This window comes from Bacillus rossius, chromosome 8, assembly GCF_032445375.1.
Source record: "Bacillus rossius redtenbacheri isolate Brsri chromosome 8, Brsri_v3, whole genome shotgun sequence".
NCBI classification, from domain to species: domain Eukaryota; kingdom Metazoa; phylum Arthropoda; class Insecta; order Phasmatodea; family Bacillidae; genus Bacillus; species Bacillus rossius.
The window spans coordinates 46,110,366-46,129,176 of NC_086336.1; the positions used below are offsets into that span (position 1 = coordinate 46,110,366).

Consider the following 18,811-nt stretch of genomic DNA (forward strand, 5'->3'; position numbering starts at 1 on the left):
GCGCGGGGTTCGACCCGCTATGCTCTTGGAATGCGAGTGCCAGAGCAGTACCAGCGCGTCGACTCGCTTCGGTTTTTGGTTTCTTACCGATCATCTGAGAGTCTGCATCGAGCAACTTGCTTCGAATCTGCGAGTTCTTAAAATCAGTGCATGACAACCGTACAAGTTCTTTCCCTTTGTTAGTAGGAATGATATGTAGGTTTTTTTTTTAAATTGGGAAAAAAAAGGGGGGGGGGATATCTCTCATCTCCTTCCCCCTTGCGTGTGTAAGTTTTCCAGTAAATTCTAACGTCACACTATCAAAGTAAAATCAGACATAAAATTTGTATGTGCTCCCTTCTCCCCCACTTTTGATGGCCCTGGTATACCAGGGGTATTCATTTCCCAACTGCCATTTGCAAAGCATTGCGTGGTGTCTGTTTAAAAGCACTGCAGGAAAAAAAAAATTGCCGGAAGAATACCTGATCCACTGGTACTTCGAGGACTGTCAAATTTGAGACAAGTTACCTGGCACGGGCTGTATCGGCCTTTTATTTCTCAACCAGCACATTTCAATGAGAGATTGCGGTATGGAAATGAACGGCTCGAAAGGTCGCGGTGTTTCTCAAGAGCGCGGAGAAATAGTGAGGCAAAAAGGCGGCGCTGACGGGAACGAGTTTTCGTGTAAACTCGATCGACGTCCAGCGCCCCCCGAGGTTATGCAACCCGGATCACTGGTCCGAGAGGGACCCGCCGCGTCGCACGAGATGCCTAAGATGTTACATCAAGCTCTGTCCCTGCCCGAACACGCCCGAATATTCACCTTCGGCCAACCTCGGGTTTATTTATATTTATCTGTGTATTTTAATGTAGCTATACTAACCTAACTAACCGTCCATAGTGTTTTAAAGTGTTTTAATATAGCTAACCTAACCGACCACTTTTAATATGTGAATTCATTTTTCCTGCGCAAAAATAAAACAAATCCCTAGGTCGAAGGTGAATATTCGGGCGTGTTCGGGCAGCGATAGAACTTGATGTACATCTTAGGCTTCCCTAGGAGGAGACACCTAACATTCACTCGCTTTGAGTCTCTGACTATTTACCAAAACTTTATTTGTTTAAAAGGTAGGCTAGGTTGGGTCTGTTACACCAATAAAATTTAATCCGTTCCGTAATTTTATCGGGAGGGTAGGTTTTTCGCACATCTAGGTGATATAAACTTAATTCAAAAGTCTAAAATCATGTAAATGTATATGTTGCTTTTTTTCCCGACCGCGAAGTTGCACGAGCAGGCGGCATGTTTTTCGGATATGTTCGGGACTGATAGTAAAGGGGGAAGAGGGGTCGTCATTTAGTCGTAGGCTTCTCTCAAAGACAATTACGGCCGCGGGGTTGATACTTGAGCAGACAAACCAACCTCCTCCCCCCCCCCCCCCCCCCCCCATTCACAAGGACACCTTCTCGACAGACGTTTCACATCTATCTACTTATCTATCTTTCTTCTTCTCATCTGGGCTGCGTACAATCTCTCCCGCGACAGGAGACACGTCAGGTCGGTGTCACGCTATGAGGTTGAACCGGTGCGGTTGCCAGTTTCTAATCGATTATTCCTACTGGGTCGATTGGTTACGTGTTCGATTTTGGTAAGTTTACTCAATGCACTGGAGTTGCTTGGCTTCTGGGTTGTTAGCCGCGTCGAAGGCAGTCGCCTTCGTCAGGGAGCAGTTACCTAACTGCTACAACCCAGAAGCCAGGCAACTCCAGACAATGGCCGCGAAAGCCTGAGATCTTTACTTGATGCATTCTTGAGAGACCTGCAAAAAGAGCTCGGGAGAAAATCCAGCCAATAAAACGTTGCGGAAGCTACGGCCGCAGCGACAGAAACGCGTAGCGCGACAACGGCCTAGCCCGCGCAGCAAGGCGTGCGGGACGATTGTAAGAAGGGCCTAACGCACTACCAGGCCGAACTGGCGACAAGACAGTCCGACAGAGGCGTGCGCTGTGATTTCGCGGGTTCAGAGACCGCTAGGATAACCTGCACAGTTAATCGTACATCACGGGCAAATAACGCCAGTTCGTTGGCTACTGACTTAAAAAAAAAAAAAAAAAAAAAGTCTCAATCGGGTGGCTGTGATTCAATACTTCTTTGGTTGAGGGTTTCTCATTGACCCCGGATCCCACGGATGAACTGTGAGCCAGTAGAAAAAGCAGCACAAATGGATGTGTATTTAAATTTTAGCCCATCACGGAATGAATCCGCTAATTTTCCTGTCTTGTATCTGGCTTGGCTTTAACATTACAGCTCTCTTGCTGGATATCAACCACTGAGGCCATTTCTACAGCACAGAGTAGCTTTCAGGGTATTGGGTTGAAAGGAAAGCGGGACTTTTGAGTTACTCGAGCCGTCGTTCACGGAGAGCACCGAGTCTGCTTCATGAAGTCCCTTAAAACTGTCTCGCTCGCTCGGCGCCGAATATCGGGGCGCACACGTGTGGCCCAGAGATTCTTCTCCACTTGGGCATACGGAACCCTAACCGAATTTTAGAACCAGGAAATTCGGTACTAGTCTTTAATGGAACAGAGAATTCCCGGTACAGTCGGTACAAGGTAGTTTTTTTTTTTTTAATTATTTTTAATGGTGCAATTGTTAGTTTTGAACGATTAAAACTAGTTTTAGTGATCAAAAGTAAAAATATAAACATTTGTACCTACATTATACATAATAACGCAATTAACTAATATATTCGCGTTAAATGTTTGGTGTATCCATTTTGTCAATGCGTATTTTATACATATACACGCTCAAAAAAAATTTTACGGTGAGGCAGGGCGGCTTTTTTTTATCTCCCCCCCCCCCCCTTAAAAAGTCTTTCGTTTCGGAAAGTTAGAATTATAACTCACACCCAATAGATCTCGCTCACTGCGTGCCTTCCCTCCTCTCCCTTCCCTCCCCGGTCACTTCCCCCCCCCCCCCACTCCTTATATTTTTCGGGCCGTTATTTTTTTTAAAAATGAAATCAATAGGAATTAGCTACAAAAACCACGAAAGTATATACGTGCGCAAGACTATAAACATTTGCCACAAAACCAAAATCGTGTGTAACGGTGTAGCCACACTTTCAGTAACGTAGACAGAATTTCATTTCAGAGAAAGGGGGGGGGGGGGGGAATAGTCACATTTCTAGCTGCTTGCTGTCAATTTTTTTTTCCCTTTTGTGGAAATTATAAAGATTTTAATAACCATTTTAGGATTTTGATCAGCGGGGAACATTTCAAACCCCCCCCCCCCCCTTAAGTACGCCCCTGCACCCTTTCGAATAGTTTTAAGTATTTCCACAATAAATGTGATGATTTAGATACTCCTAAACTTGAGTAGCTTTATAACCATTAAATTATAACCATAAAATAAACAAAAGCTATAGTTAGATTATCAGAAAAAAAAATTATTATTTTTGCTTGAATACAAAGCATACCTTTAAACCGTACGGATTCATGCATTATTTCGAGGTTGGTATAATAATATAAGAACTAACTTCAGATAAGATCTTCGAAGCCCCTATCCAGTGTCAGCCCCCTGTGTCGGTTGCATCTGAAATAATGTGCACAGAGTTAATAATATACCTAACTTCTATTTCTGGCCTCACGCACACTAAATGCCCGGATAGCTATGGATTCGTCCGCCCCGAAAATCTCAGTATCATAAGTTATTATCGACAAAAATATCTGAAAAGAAAAAAAAAATACTTGTTGTTCAACTATAATCGATTCAGATGGAAATTTCCAAACGAGTTTAAAATTAAGGGGGGTGGGCTGGGAAGGGGAAAATGAGAACCTGGATTAGTTAAACTTATGTTTGTAACGAACTAAGAACGCAAGTCCACATATTGTTCGAATACTTAGTTCGCCAATTTAGAAAACGGTGTTTTTATTTTTTATTTTTAATGCAGTGGCGATACCGGAAGCTCGTAAATGACCGTATTTGAGGATTGGGACGGGGGGAACTGTATATTAACGCCCTTGTTATTTTTAATTTTTTTTTTATGCAGTGTTAGTTGTATTCAGCCGCCCAAGGCTTGAACGCGAACACGTGAACTGTTCTGAACCGTCTCGCAGGGTGAGTTCCGGAAGCGCCCGACACCCCACGCGGGAGCGGCCCCGCCCAAGCAGTCGGAGCAGCGCTCGTGTAACTGACCTACACTGCACCCGGCTCTGGTCCAGGACATCGCGGAACTTTCACTTCCCCCCCCCCTCCCCCAGCCCATCCTCCTACTCTTGGAACTCCAGCCCTTCACCGTCCGCCGAAGCCAAACGATCCCGTTCAGCAGGAACCTGCGCGCCCCGCGACCAACGAACCGTGGTCTCTGGAGTCGCCGGCTCTATGCAGGTGTGCCCCCACCCCCTACCCGCAATGATGATAACGGGTCGTTACCACAACGCCGAAATACCATAACGCCGAATGTCAAAATTGACCACAACGCCGACAGCTAGAAAACTGCTGTGAACCACAACGCCGAAATAACGACTGAATGAATTTGTGTGTGTTTCTTAAATGTACCTTAACGCCGAAATACCACAATCAAACCTAACCTTACCTAACTTAACCTAACCTAACCTAGCGTAATATAACCTAACCTGTTGTGTTACTAAAGACATCTCTTTATTGTGCTTCCTAGCTTGCCGCCATTACAAGATAACTCCCTCCGTAGGGCATGCAACCCCTGCACTCCATAAGTCTCTTACAGAACATAACCTAACTTAACCTAGCCTATCCTAGCCTAACCTAATCTAACCTAGTCTAACCTAACCTAACCTTTGTGGCAGTCCTGCAATGACATTTTTCGGCGTTAGTGTATTTCGGCGTTGTGGTAATTCGGCGTTGTGGTACACAGCAGTTTTCTAGCTGTCGGCGTTGTGGTCAATTTGGCATTTCGGCGTTATGGTGCGTCCCCGATGATAACGCTTTCCTTCTCCCTCCTCAATCATACAGCCACTTGTCCTTCTTCAACAAATTGTATACAATTAGTATATCAAAATTGTGTTTTAATGCAAATCTAGCACTAACATACTAAGCGAAATATAGCTCTTCGAGGGCAATTAATGTTACGAGAATGTTTTTTTTATTTGTTATTTCCCCAAAATGTTTGAAAATTCTCCCCCCACGCCAAAAACATTTTCCTTAACGGGGCAACTTGCGCCACACGCCTCTACTTCGGGGTAACGCCGCGGTCCGGCAGAGTGGTCGGCTCCGGGTTCGAGACCCCCCTCCCCCCCTCCGGGGTTCTCGGCGACCGGGACTACAATCTTTCGCTTAGTATTTTAGTGTTATATTCGTACTAGAACACGATTTTCATTAAATTGTTTTTAAAAATTGGTCGTCTGTAAAGTCTGTTTACGGACGATAGTTTAACGTGACGTCATAACAAAACATTGATGAAATTATAGATGCGGCGCAAGCGTACAATTAGCGTAACGGGACACAGCGTAACGGGACACAGAGCGTAACGGGAATATGTGCGTAACGGGACACTTTTTCGTGCGTGCAGCCGGCATTCGTCGATTTATTAGACGTTGTCACGTCAAAAAAATTCCTTTGGGTTATGACCCCCGGGCCACCTGGTGGTTAGACACTACCGAAATCAAAGTCTTAGGTAAGTCTGTTTTTTGGCCACTGTGACAAGCGCCCCCCCCCCTCCCCCCTTGAACCCTGAACAATTTTAATATTTTCTCCTAATTCTTAATGATTGTTTCCCAAAATTACTAAAGTATAATGTAACTACTGCAGTGCTATAGATGATAGGAAGTTTTTGAAGCACAAATAAAATGTACTAAATGTGTCAATATGGCGGCCCCCCCCCCCCCCCCCCCCCCCGGTATTAAAGCGGGTTGGTCCGGGGGTCCTCCCCCGGGAAAAGTAGGATTTTAAGGTGTAAAATAGTACTATTTTAGCAGTTTTCGGTACTTAAATATAAATATTGTAATGGTAAAAATTTTATTAATTTTAATATGAAATTTGTTTGAATGATGAATAAAAAATTAATTAAAGATTTGGTGCTAAAGGGGGGGGGTTTAACCCCTAACCCCCCCCCCCCTGGCTTCGCCCCTGCGCTGACGTAACCAACCCATGAGCGAGTTTACTGGCCGTGCGGCCGGCAAGCTAACCTACACGCCCAAGCCAACTGTGGTCCCGGGAAAAATGTGAACTACCCAAGGTCAGACGGACCCCTCCCTCCGTCGTCATCCCTTCCACCACACTGCGACGGACGCCTACTCCCAACACTTACAACCTATCACGTTCGACGAGCTCCGTACGTGAGCGCGAACAAGAGTTCCCGATCGGAAATAATTTTTTTTTTTTTCATCGCGTGCGCGGAGTAACTGAATTGAGTGTATCAGAATTATTTTCTTTTTCGCGTGATGGTTAAACGGGCGCAGTGGTACGTTGGTAACAGATAGTTAAATTTTAATTAAATTACTCTCAAGCACATATCTATGCATGTTTCTTTGTTTCCTTTGTAACATCAGGAAATATTTTATAAAAAATTTCGTTTATTTTTTGTTGCCGCGCGGGTGGATACCGCGTGTTGTTCACATGAACGACGATATTGTTCTGTTCGGATCACGCGACGACTACGGGCAGCCTGGAACAAGTGGATGGATATGAAAATTCCCATCATTCCTGCACTACAATTGTTTAAATACTTCAAGGCCAATCTCTGAATTATTTAATCTCACGATTTGCAACTCCATTCATCTTACCACGAGAGACATTTCTGAAAAAAAAAAAATATATATATATATATATATAAATCCGAGAACAACCCCTGGTGCTAAGGCGACTATTGAGACATAATATACCAAACTGTTCAGATTGTTTCTGCCTGATGACGGGAACAGATATATGTCAAGTTCCCGAAACCTCGCAACAGTTTTGTCGTAGGAAGCTTTCTGTTTTCGTCTGTGCTGTAATATATATATATATATATATATATATATATATATATATATATATATATATATATATATGACGGATTAACTTAGCACCAGACTGGCTATTATTGTATGAATAACAATTTTGTTTCTAATTTTATATAAATATACATCTGTTAAAATTCGAATGTTCGCTGAAGCTCCAGCCATAAAATAAAACTCCTTATATTGAACAGAGCTAACAATAAAGGCATGTGTACGCACGATTTGCAACATTAAATGTAAAAATCAGCGAGTGTGAAGTGTAAACAATCAGCGTTAAGTTTGTTTTATAACTTGTACTCGAAGAGACACGCGCTTCACACTTGCAACAAGAAAACGTCTCGCGCATCATTATGTTGCGAGTGAAGAATTATCGTTGGCATTATTCGCATCGCAAGGGTCAAAATTCCGATCCGAACCCACCGAAAAAAAAAAAAAAACACGCACACAAACATTTAAGCACACGTAGTAATTAAACAGGCGGTTCGGAGTGCTGACTACAACCACGCATCAAAAACCACTCCCTCTATTTGTTTAATAGTGTAAAGCTGGTCACAATGCCACGACAAGACAAACACGTAAAGCGTTCCGGCGTAGGGTCACAATACCACGACATCATTAACTCGACGAACTCTAATATGGCTGTCGGCAAATCATTCCAAACCAAATGTGTCCATAAAATGCAGTTTATAATACGCCCAAACAGTATAAGCCCTATAGGAACCTTTTATTCCTGTTGATAGATGAAGTGCATAACAATATAACACTTGGTCGTCTATTGCACAAAGTGACATTAAGATTATTTTAGACACAAGATGTAGATAAAGGACAGAAAATAATTCCGCTATTATCTATGCTAAAAATAAATAAACGTTCTAAACAATTGAAGTCACACTACAAATCTAAAAAGAAATTTCGTTTTTCGGCGCAAAGATTTACCAAGTAGGAAAATATATTTGTTTTAATTTTCGTTCTGTAAGGTTTCAGTTTTGCTTTCCGTCGTGTGGCACGACACGACGAAATCTTGCGGACCGTCGGGATGCGTATTTCGTCGTGTTGACGTCACAGCGACCTCACATTTCATTGGCTGCTGAGCGCGTCGGGCCTGTCGTGTCGTAACCAAAAGAAAACATTTTATGATTTGTATTGGTTTTATGTTAAAATTAACCGTGGTACCCCGGCTTCAAACTTGTAGATAGAGATTGCTAACAGCGCAATTTTTCTTATGAGAATCACAACCTTGGCTCGCATATTCAGTTATATCACCAGGGGCGTTGCAAAAAAATAGCAGAATGGGATATATCCCCCAAAGATCATTTTAAAAAATAAAAATGTCCACCAACAAACGTATTTTTTTAAAAAAAAACAGTGGGAAAAATAGTTATATTTATAAACAACCACAAACACCCCCCCCCCCCCCCCCAATCCATTTTTTCCCCCACTCGAATGAAAAACTGCGCACTCTCTTGAATATCGCTATTTTTCGCCTTATCCTCTCGGCCTGCTGACACTGAACAGTCTGTATACGAGACGGTATTTCACGCGCGGAGAGAGGGGTGGAAACACAGCGGACGTTACCGGGAAGATGATTTGCATTGTAAAAACTTGCTATCTGTAACACATTCGATTAGGTCAAATTTTCTCTGATTTTAGTTACACACGGAAACACGAGTATGTGTTATGAATAAACATAGTCCCTCCTCCAATCTGGAATAATTTAGGTTTATAACATTGAAAGCGGTTTTAAAGTCTACTTCTAAAAAATTGGTTGTCTGTAAAGTCGGTTTACGGTCGATAGTTTAACGTGACGTCATAACAAAACATTGATGAAATGATTGCATACTTTTATGAATAAAATTGAATCATTTTTATTGAATTATATCTATTTTGTATGGATACAAAGGAGTGAAATGAAATCTACAATTTAATTGATAAATTTACTTTTATTTGCACTCATTAATTCAAATATTTTTATTACTTTAACGAAGAGATTATTTTACTATAACTTTTATACATGTTTGCTATTTGACTTCTTCCAATCTGTGTTATTCTGTTAAGGATAGGACGATGATAGGAAAAGTAGGAAACGAATGGGAGTGTTTCAAGTTTAATGTGCCTCGAAAAAAGTCAAATCGACGGTTGTTCCAATCGAGTGGAAGAAAGATAGATGCGGCGCAAGCGTACAATGAGCGTAACGGGACACTTTTTCGTGCGTGCAGCCGACGTTCATCGATTTATTAGACGTTGTCACGTCAAAAATAGACGCATACGTTCTTCCTTTAATATCTGTGTGTGTATTGTTGCTACGGTTGTAACTACAGGGAGTCCAACGGAACCGCCGCCGCCGCCGCCGCCGCCGCCGCCGCCGCTGCTGATTACGGCATACGGCACTCCACACGGACGCGCGCTGCAGTTCCGTCTGCCTGCGACTTCGCGCGTGAACCCTGGGGGAAGTTATCTCGCGAGAGAGTGAAGCAAGAACAATGGCTCGCACTTACATACCGCATGAATTTAACTAGGGCAGGTGTCGGCAAGTCTTTCGCACGAGACGAGCCAATCCTCCAGTCTTTCTACAGAGGGCCGCAACGTATATTTTTTCCTCTGTATTTACACGGAATTTTAAGACGATAAAGGAACTAGATAAAATTGGAAAAAAAAAAAAAAAAAAAAAAAAAACACGTAAATGTGAAGAAAATAATGGTGGGCATTAGTAGAGCTCTACTGAGAAAAAAAAAATAAACAAGAAAAATAAAATAATTTTAATTAATTATTAAAATAAAGCACTTGGGGAAGTGCTGTGGTAGGTGCGAGCGCAGAATGAGGACATTGTGATTGTGCCGTCTGATTTTTTTCTGGCATATTTTGACGTTACAACGTCTAATAAATCGATGAACGCCGGCTGAACGCACGAAAAACTGTCCCGTCACGCACATTGTTCCGTTACGCTCATTGTACGCTTGCGTCTCTTCCACTCGATTGGAACAACCATCGATTTGACTTTTTCGAGGCACATTAAATTTGAAAAACTCTCCCATTCGTTTCCTACTTTTCCTATCATCGTCCTATCCTTAACAGAATAACACAGATTGGAAGAAGTTAAATAGCAAACATGTATAAAAGTTATAGTTTAAATAATCTCTTCGTTAAAGTAATAAAAATATTTGAATTAATGAGTGCAAATAAAAGTTAAATTTATCAATTAAATTGTAGATTTCATTTCACTCCTTCTTTGTATCCATACAAAATAGTGATGATTCAATAAAAATGATTCAATTTTATTCATATAAGTATGCAATCATTTCATAAATGTTTTTTGTTATGACGTTGTCACGTTAAACTATCGTCGGTAAACCGACTTTACAGACAACCAATTATTTTTTTTATTATTGTGCTGTGGCAGCGCAGTTGAGTTGTAGAGCCGTGAGATCCCACGGGAAGAGCCGCGGTCTAGGGCGTCGACACCCGGGTCGCTGGAGACGTCCGCCACGTCTCCCACTCGCGGAGAACCCGGACTCGACCGCGCCGGTGATCGCCCTGGGTCTGACCTCTCGCCCGCAGGGCGGAAGGCTCTGGGTTCACGGCAACGACTCACGTGCGTGGCGGTCTCAAAGGCACCTCGCATACCCAGACACACACGCGCAGTGTGCGGAGCTTCAGAAGAACACACGCTGGATTGAAAACTGCTCTAGATAAACGAGTTATGTCTACGAAAATCATTTAAGAATACCCTGAGGGCGGATGGGAAGTTCTCTTCCCGAATTTCGTTCCAAACTATAATTTTTGGGAAAGTTAAAATGGCTGAAACTCGTGTATTCAGAAAACATTTTTGGCATGAAACGCCTGGTAAATATTAAAAAAAAAAAAAAAAAACACAAGGGCTATGCATTACACCTTTATCATCAATTCTCCGCCATCTAATGTTATCGTCACCGCTCAAAACTCACAGCTGTCCTATGCAACGACGAGAAGACTGCGCACCAGCCTGAGCTCTGCGCTTAGAGGCGACACCGCGCTAGAAGCATAAGCGAGCGTCGCACTTATCGTCCCGCCTCACTGACACACCCTTGACTATGTGGGCCCGATTAACATAACAGCATAGAATTTGCATATGGTTCGGATCCACTAATTCAAGCCGCGGGAGATAAAAAAATCTAAACTAAATACCTTTCAACAAGAATTAATTTTTTTTTTACATTCGTCTTTGCTGGTTACACTGTATGTCATAAGAAACTCATCGATGTGTTCTTCTGTTTTTGTCACTGTGTTGTTAAAGGTCTTTATTTCCTGTTCTTGTTGCAACCTTCTCCTCGTCGTTAGCCCACTCTTCATCTATGCTGCGATACGTACTATATATATATATATTTTTTTTCTTCAAATTCCTTCCGCGGAAGTGTCTGTGCAGTCTTATGCTTTTTAACCTTTGACAATGGCTGAATTTGGCTTGTTTTCTGTGTGTTTAAATGTTCATTTTTTTCTGTTATTTGGATTTCTCATGACAAGTGTAATCAATGGCGTATGTTAAAAAAAAAAAAATTCAATCTTCCACGTTGCAAGGATCATTTACAAGAACTCGTGCCTTCCAACTTGTTCTGGGTACTCTTTCGAAAAGAACGTATTTAGCTTCGAACGCCTGCCCGCCCGCTCCCACCACCCTTTTTTTCCACCGTCCCATCAGAGGCTTATCAATGTCCCCGGGGGAGGGGGGGGGGGGGGGGGAAGCTACGTGCCAGCACCTGTATTACCGACACACCCTGTAATGACAAATGTTTGTCATTGAATTGTAGAAATCACAATTTACTCAAATTTGAATAAAATAAATTAGCAATACCATCGTCGAAATTTAAGTTTCAGGTTGGCTTATAAAATTGATTTAAAGAATTTATAGTTCAAATTTTCCGGGGAAGGTCATTATCCCCCCCTCCCATCCCCAGAGAGCAATCTCCAAAAAATATAAGGACACCTGAAAAGTAAATGGCCGCCACGGTCATGGGGGAGAAACTCCAACTGCCGAGACAGAAACCTATTTTATAAGTATTGGGCACAAAGCAAGGAAGATAAAAGAAATAGTGGCAACTCAAATCTATAACTAACGGTCTTATTTTCTTTGGAAATTCGAGAACTGTGCAAGATTAAGAGGCAACCTAACATCATGAAAGTCGTTCACTTTTCTAAAGTAAATGTTGGCAAACTTGATTAATAATGTCAAAAAATATTCCAAATAATATATCAACACACCACTCTAAAAATTCTGAACTAAGAATGTTCGTAAATATTCTTTTTTATTAATGTTAGTGTGTTTAAGAAATTGATATGTTTTACTCATATTAAAAACTTAAATTTTTTTGTTGGCATTTCTCAAACCGCATAGTATTTAAGTGGCCATATTCCGCCTATACAGTCACGCCTTTTTTTTGCACAGTTTAGATATCTTCTACTAAGCAATAGCTGTCAAGTAGTTATCATTATAAACCTAACACCTTGGATTTGAACCTCACGCTCACGGTTTTTTTTTTGCTAGTAGTTAAGAGCCCACCCAACAGACAGCGTCACATGTCGCGCCACACATGTAAGAGTCCTCTTCTATCATCTCCCTTGTTCTATGGCCACGGGGTTCAAGGTCCGGAGCTGGCGCCTGCGGGCGGTGGTGACGCAACCCGCCCACCTCATAAGGGGGAATATTGCATCACTAGCCTCCTCACTCATCGACGAGGGGCCAGTGAAAGTGAACAAGTTAAAAGAAGAAGAGGGGGGGGAAAGGGGAACAAGTCGCCGCCGCACCGGCGATTAACGACATCGAGGATGATCGGAGGAGGGACTGGCGAACGGAAAATCACGCGTACACAGCAAAATTCTGAGCCACGCAACATCTATAACATGCCCACTCCCTGTGATAAAGCCCTCTCCATACAATGATTTAGACAACATTTGGGTGTCTACAGGTCACAATAGCGCTGGTAGTCGCGATACTTTAGTCTATCGTCGCACTTTGAGCATAAGTAGTTAGGCACTGTCCGCTAAATAACGAGGAAATATCTCCGAGGTTTTATCTTCCTATTTATAGATCTATTTCATACTATGTTTATTTTTTTGTACATAAAAATTACCTTCAGATGTAATACTACATACTATTTAAGAAATAAAACATAAACCTAGGCTTGATCACAATGTTACCTGAAATGGACCTGAAACGTTTGTTTGAATAGACCATTCTGATAAGATTATTGCTGGGCTTGAGGTTACCTCACTTACCTATATATAGCCTTGGGCCCGTGCACAAGAGTATTTGTACTACTGTATTACGTTGTTACTTTATAAATATTCCCCTCAAACAACTTGTAAAAAAAATGGTTTTCTTCATTCGTCAGTAGACATTTTTGTGTTTGATTTAACTCTCAAAAGCCCATGGTAACAAGCAAACATTGACTGAGTACTTCAAGTTCTATTCCACAATTCTTACAATGATGACTTCTCCCATGTGTTAAGCCCATTATTTGGCTGACTGTACAACCCAAATACTGTTTGTTTTAACATTGCCACTGCACACGACCCCAAAGATGATGTTCAACCAGGTGGGAGTGTATGATATGCTTGTGATGTCCTCCGAATGTGCACCAGCCAAGAGTTTTTTTTTTTTTTAAGTTACAGAGAACCCAACCACGAAGAAGACGGCAAGCAAACTGACCTGCCCGCCCGGGAACGTTCGCGCGCCGTTCCTCAGTCTGCAGTGCCGGGCGGATGACGACTGCACCGTGCTGAACCAGCTGTGCTGCGACAAGAGGTGTCGCAAGGGGGTCCCCCCACCCACGCCCCAGCCGACGCACAGGCGTAAGGCACACTCGTCTCCCTCTTTCACTTTCAGGTCCACGGTGGTTCTCGAGGCACGCAACACCTTGACCATTGTGCCATGGTAAGGCATGGCGTTCATGTACCATTCTCCAATGCTGCTAATGAGCAGTGTTCCGGAAATTTTGCCAATTCGTCCGGCCTCAGGGTAGAATTCAAAGTCATAGTTGTGCTCAGCCCAATTTCTCTTCCTCACGGGTTGATTTCTTAGCGGGAACATTTCCATCCTTGTTAATTGGCACTACCTGAGTCACTTAGTTCTCTCCCAGCGGGCTTCGTTGGCTCACGGTTGTAGACGGGCATAACTGCATTCCAATCATGAACGCATTCTGATCATGAACACATTGCAAGAGCGTGGTTTGAATTTTAGCTTTAGACTAAATGAATGCGCGAAATTCTAAGTATCTACTAATGAGCAATCGTTCTGTAACCAAGTCGGCCACTTTAATGAGACCTTGTTGCTTGTACCATCTCTGTGCTTAACCTTGCAAAATAAACCCGTATTGCTACATATTTTGTATCCTCTTCGTTAACTACAGAGTTCAATGGCATTCTAATAAATGGTATACTGTAAGGTAAGAAATGTTTTAGGATTGTGTACAAGAACTAACTTTACTGGCTAAGCAATTAAATATAATCCATTATCCGCATCTTTCTAAGGCCATAATATATTGATAAAGAAATACAAGTTATGCGACTTCAATGACAACAGAAGCAAACCACATCGATACTCTAAATTTAAATTCTAAAATAAATTCAGAGATTGTAACCACTTAAAATTGAGACAAAATTATATGGTGATTTACGATAAAACAACTGCAAACCATGTCAATATGACACATGATAACACCTAAATACCAGCTAATATACCATTTAGCACCGAAATGAAACTAAAAACATGAAATCAATCAGCAATTTTAAAAATCTTAACTGACATTACAAAAATGGTAGCTTTTATGATGGTAAATTTATTGAATCATCATTTATTTAGCATGAACTAAATGGATTGGGGGAGAGTAACACGATTTTACATTAATGATGGCACATTTTACAGCCGTACAAAAATTTATTTTATTTTTTTGAGTAGTTTTATTTAAGACTGCTTATTATTAATGATTTTATTGCACAAATGCCTCCTGTGTCAGTCAAAATGAGACTACTTTGTTGAACTAAGTATCAAGAATTATTTTTGTTTCATATTTTTCGAATAAAGAAAATATCTAAAAATAAAACCTGAAATCTCAAGATTTTAAAACCTAAATTAACCTAAAAATGAAACCATAAAATCTTGTCCCTACTGAAACAATATAAACTTCTAAATGTTAATTGCAACAGTGATAACTAATTTTATGAGAAAACTTGCCACGAGGCTAAGATTCAAGAATACCAAACTGGCATGTAAATGGCAGTACGTATCATTTTCCAGCGCTCCTGGGCGTGTTCCCTCGGGAGTGCTCGCGAGAGCCTCTGGTGGAGCCACTCGGGATAAAGAACTGCACAGAGGACACCGACTGCTGGCCGCGCATCTGCTGCCCCGAGGGGGGCACGGGCTACTGCAGGACTCCCCCGCCCACCTTCAGAAACGCACCCAACCTCACTAGTGAGTTTAACCTGGTCACCTTACAAGCTGGCTGTGTTTCAGCATTCGTATAACCATTCCAAACAATATTTTGCTATTGAACTGACGTGCAACAGGGACGTAGAGGGGGGGGGGGGGGGGACCATGGGGACCGGACCCCTCCCTTCCAACATTTAACATGAGAAAAAAGTTAAGACAGAATAAAAAAAACACAATCAACCTAGCTACAGAAGGTTATTGAAATATTTTGGAAGGATTATTTCAATCCTTAATGGGCTACAATATTATATACCCTCACCATTAGAGCTTGACATGCCTCACACACACACACAAAAGCAATTTTTTTTAAAAGTAGTCTATATTTAATTCCGGTCTGCGTGTGTTTTTTGTAACTCCCCCCCCCCCCCCCCCCTTCTGCTTTAATCTTGACATGAGTGTTTCGTGTATTTAATAACATTAATACTTATGTACTTATGGCTTGTTTCAACGAATTCTTCAAATAATTGACTTAGGAACATAGTATTAAAACAATTATATATATATATATATATATATATATATATATATATATATATATATATATATATATATATATATATATATATATATATATATATATATATATATATATATATATATATATATATATATACAAGATATCAAAAAATGTTCAGATTTCTTTTCTCACGCCAAATAATTTCTTAAATTTCTGTGTGTAAACATTGGCGTTTCAAAAGTTCACTATTTTCCTGAGTTTTCTTTTAAAATTAAATAGGAAATTTACTCATAGGAAATTATGCAATGGTTAAGACAGACCCCCTACTTCACAAGATCCTGGCTACAATCTGGTGTGCAGGGGACCAATTTTCACCGTATTCCTCCACATTAGTTTAGATGAAACAATATTTTGATCTCTAAGCATCTTGTGGACAACTACTGGATGTGTAAACTATATAATTATGGAGCAGGCATGGGGCTAAATTACAATTTTGGAATGGTAGAATGCAATTTAGATGTGGTTTTGGTAACTAAAGTATGCAATTTAACAAAATTCATTTCACAATTGCCCTGTGGTTACTCAATTTGTCCACCATTTTTCCAGGTTTACTAAAAATTACCCACAAGCTGTTCTACTGTATTTACAAATACCATTTTCTATGTGCTAGCTTTGATACATGCAAAAAATTGGCATTATTGATGGTGCAGGTCTAAAATAATAAATTTCTGCCTTAATAATTTGTATCCTCAAAAATTTAATCTACCAATTTTGTTTCTGCACAAACCCACAGAGGATAAAAAAAATATGACTCCAAACTTTCCACACACTTTCTGAATGTAATCATTTTAACCTCAATCTCTCATACCCTTAGACAGCATCGTAATCAGTTAAAAATTACTTTACACCAGTCATTTAACTAATTACAAGTAGAATGGGTGACTACTTAAAACGTCATTATTGCCAGGTCCTCATTAGCAATGCAGCAAATGCTAGACTTCTAATTAACTGTTGCAAGATAACTCAATGAAAATGGTTAATTTTAATTACTAATTGCTGCAACACGTCACGACATACAAAATGCTTGCGCACACAACATTAATTTTTTAGACGTGACATTTACTCTCCAAGACAAGGGTTAGTCAACTTCAGATTACACATTTTCCACTTTTGTCCTTCTGAACCAAGTGCTATAACTCAGAACATTCACCCACCCATGTAAACATCCTAAGGTAAATGGTCTGTACTGGTGTACGAAAAATTAAACTCTACTCCGTACTTCACTAGAGATGGGAAAAAATCAATCTTTTGATAACAGCCCAAACCGTGATTGCTCGATTTGAACATCCATGATTTCAACTGGGAAAATATCATAGTACATGCATTTGTCTGCTCTAATGATGGTTTAAATAATAATTCAGTACGTAAACAGCTAACACTAATGAAATAACTTTTCATTCACGAGTCATTTCTACACATGTTTATATCAACACGATTTTAATGTATTTATGATAATGGTTGTAATTAAAGCATACTGCAAAAAAAAAAAAAACATTTTGTTACTAAAAACAATAAAAAAACAAAACACCAATATAAATTATTTTATCAATCGCTTCACATTCAAAAAATATATATAGTGAGTGTGTTCCTTGCAGCCTTTGCAAAAAAACGTTTTGCCTTAGCGAGTTATCGTGAACGCCCTCCTCACAGCACTGAAGACCGCAGTGGCATACCTGCAGTGCACGCAGCCGCCACCGCCCATATTCGACCTGTTCCCCCGGACGTGTCGCAACTCCCTCGACTGCTTCCCCAACCTGTGCTGCCAGGAGAGGGGCAAGAAGGTGTGCCGCCCTCCAAAGAGATCCCTGCTGGCAGTCCTCGGAAGACTAACAAGGGTACAACCAGACACCTACTCGCAGCGTTAAGCTGCCGTACAGAAGATCCTCGTTAAGTACTCGGACCTTTGGACGAATCGCGAATTTCATCGGAAAGAGCTAAAAAGTACAAATAAAAATATTTCAATATAAAAAATTCATTTTGTGCAAGAATTGTAGGCGGAGTTATTGCTTTAAATGGTGCAACTGTACTGTACAGGTAATGCATGTTTTCTTGTAAAGTAAATGGCGATGCAATGTGTCATCCTGCATGTGAGGCCAATTCAACAGATGTTTCAGACACACATTCAATGAAGTAGACACTTTTGTAAATAAATGATCTGGCATTGATTTTCTGTATATTGAACTAGGTTCAGACACAACTTAACGAGATTCTACCGTACTCTAAATAGGACTATGTATTTGTATCACCGTCCCAATGCTCAATAGATTAAACCAGAATTCCCAAGGGAAATTACAATTACAAAATGCTAATTTTATCTGCCCATTTTTTTATGCTTGTGTGCCAGTACCAACTTTTGAAATGTAACACACAAAATTAAAGTAACAAAATACTTAAAACTTTAAAACAATTTAAAACCTAAACTGTCTATTAAAAGGATACAAACCATACCTAATGATTTCATTAAGTTTTGGATTTTTAAAAAGGCACGTAAAAGGTATGAAAATTGTAACTGTTCTTGATGCTCTGTTTCAGGTTTTTGAGAATTTGTGAAGAAATAAATCTGGTGCTGTTTAAAGGGAGTTTTATTATTTATACATCAATCATTCGACAGACAACCTCCCTTCCTGTTATGACATGTTGAACATTCTGTACAAAAACGAGATGTAAATAAATGATGGATGACGTCCAGCACTCAAGAAACTGCAGTGGCGGAAACTTTGCCATCTTAATCAAGCTGTAAAAAAAAAAAAAAACCCACTTGCATTAGAATTTCACATAGTTTAAAATAACTAACACAAACAATCTAAATATTTAACTCACTTAGACACCAAAACACTGATGAGAATGTAACAGTTATTTAAGAAATTTTAAATGGTATTTAC

The 18,811-nt window shown here is 40.5% G+C and overlaps 1 protein-coding gene across 1 annotated transcript in view; it reads left to right on the plus strand.

Annotated features, from left to right (window-relative positions):
- Nucleotides 1-18,504, plus strand: part of LOC134535365 (uncharacterized) — a gene marked incomplete at its 5' end in the record, with an annotated part of 19,816 nt that extends 1,312 nt beyond the window's left edge. Inside the window, 3 exons of the mRNA XM_063374437.1 lie at nucleotides 13,597-13,776; nucleotides 15,221-15,394; nucleotides 17,580-18,504. Of these exons, the coding sequence (XP_063230507.1) occupies nucleotides 13,597-13,776; nucleotides 15,221-15,394; nucleotides 17,580-17,794 (569 nt within the window). The remainder of the gene's footprint in view (nucleotides 1-13,596; nucleotides 13,777-15,220; nucleotides 15,395-17,579) is intronic.
- Nucleotides 18,505-18,811: the final 307 nt, after the last annotated feature.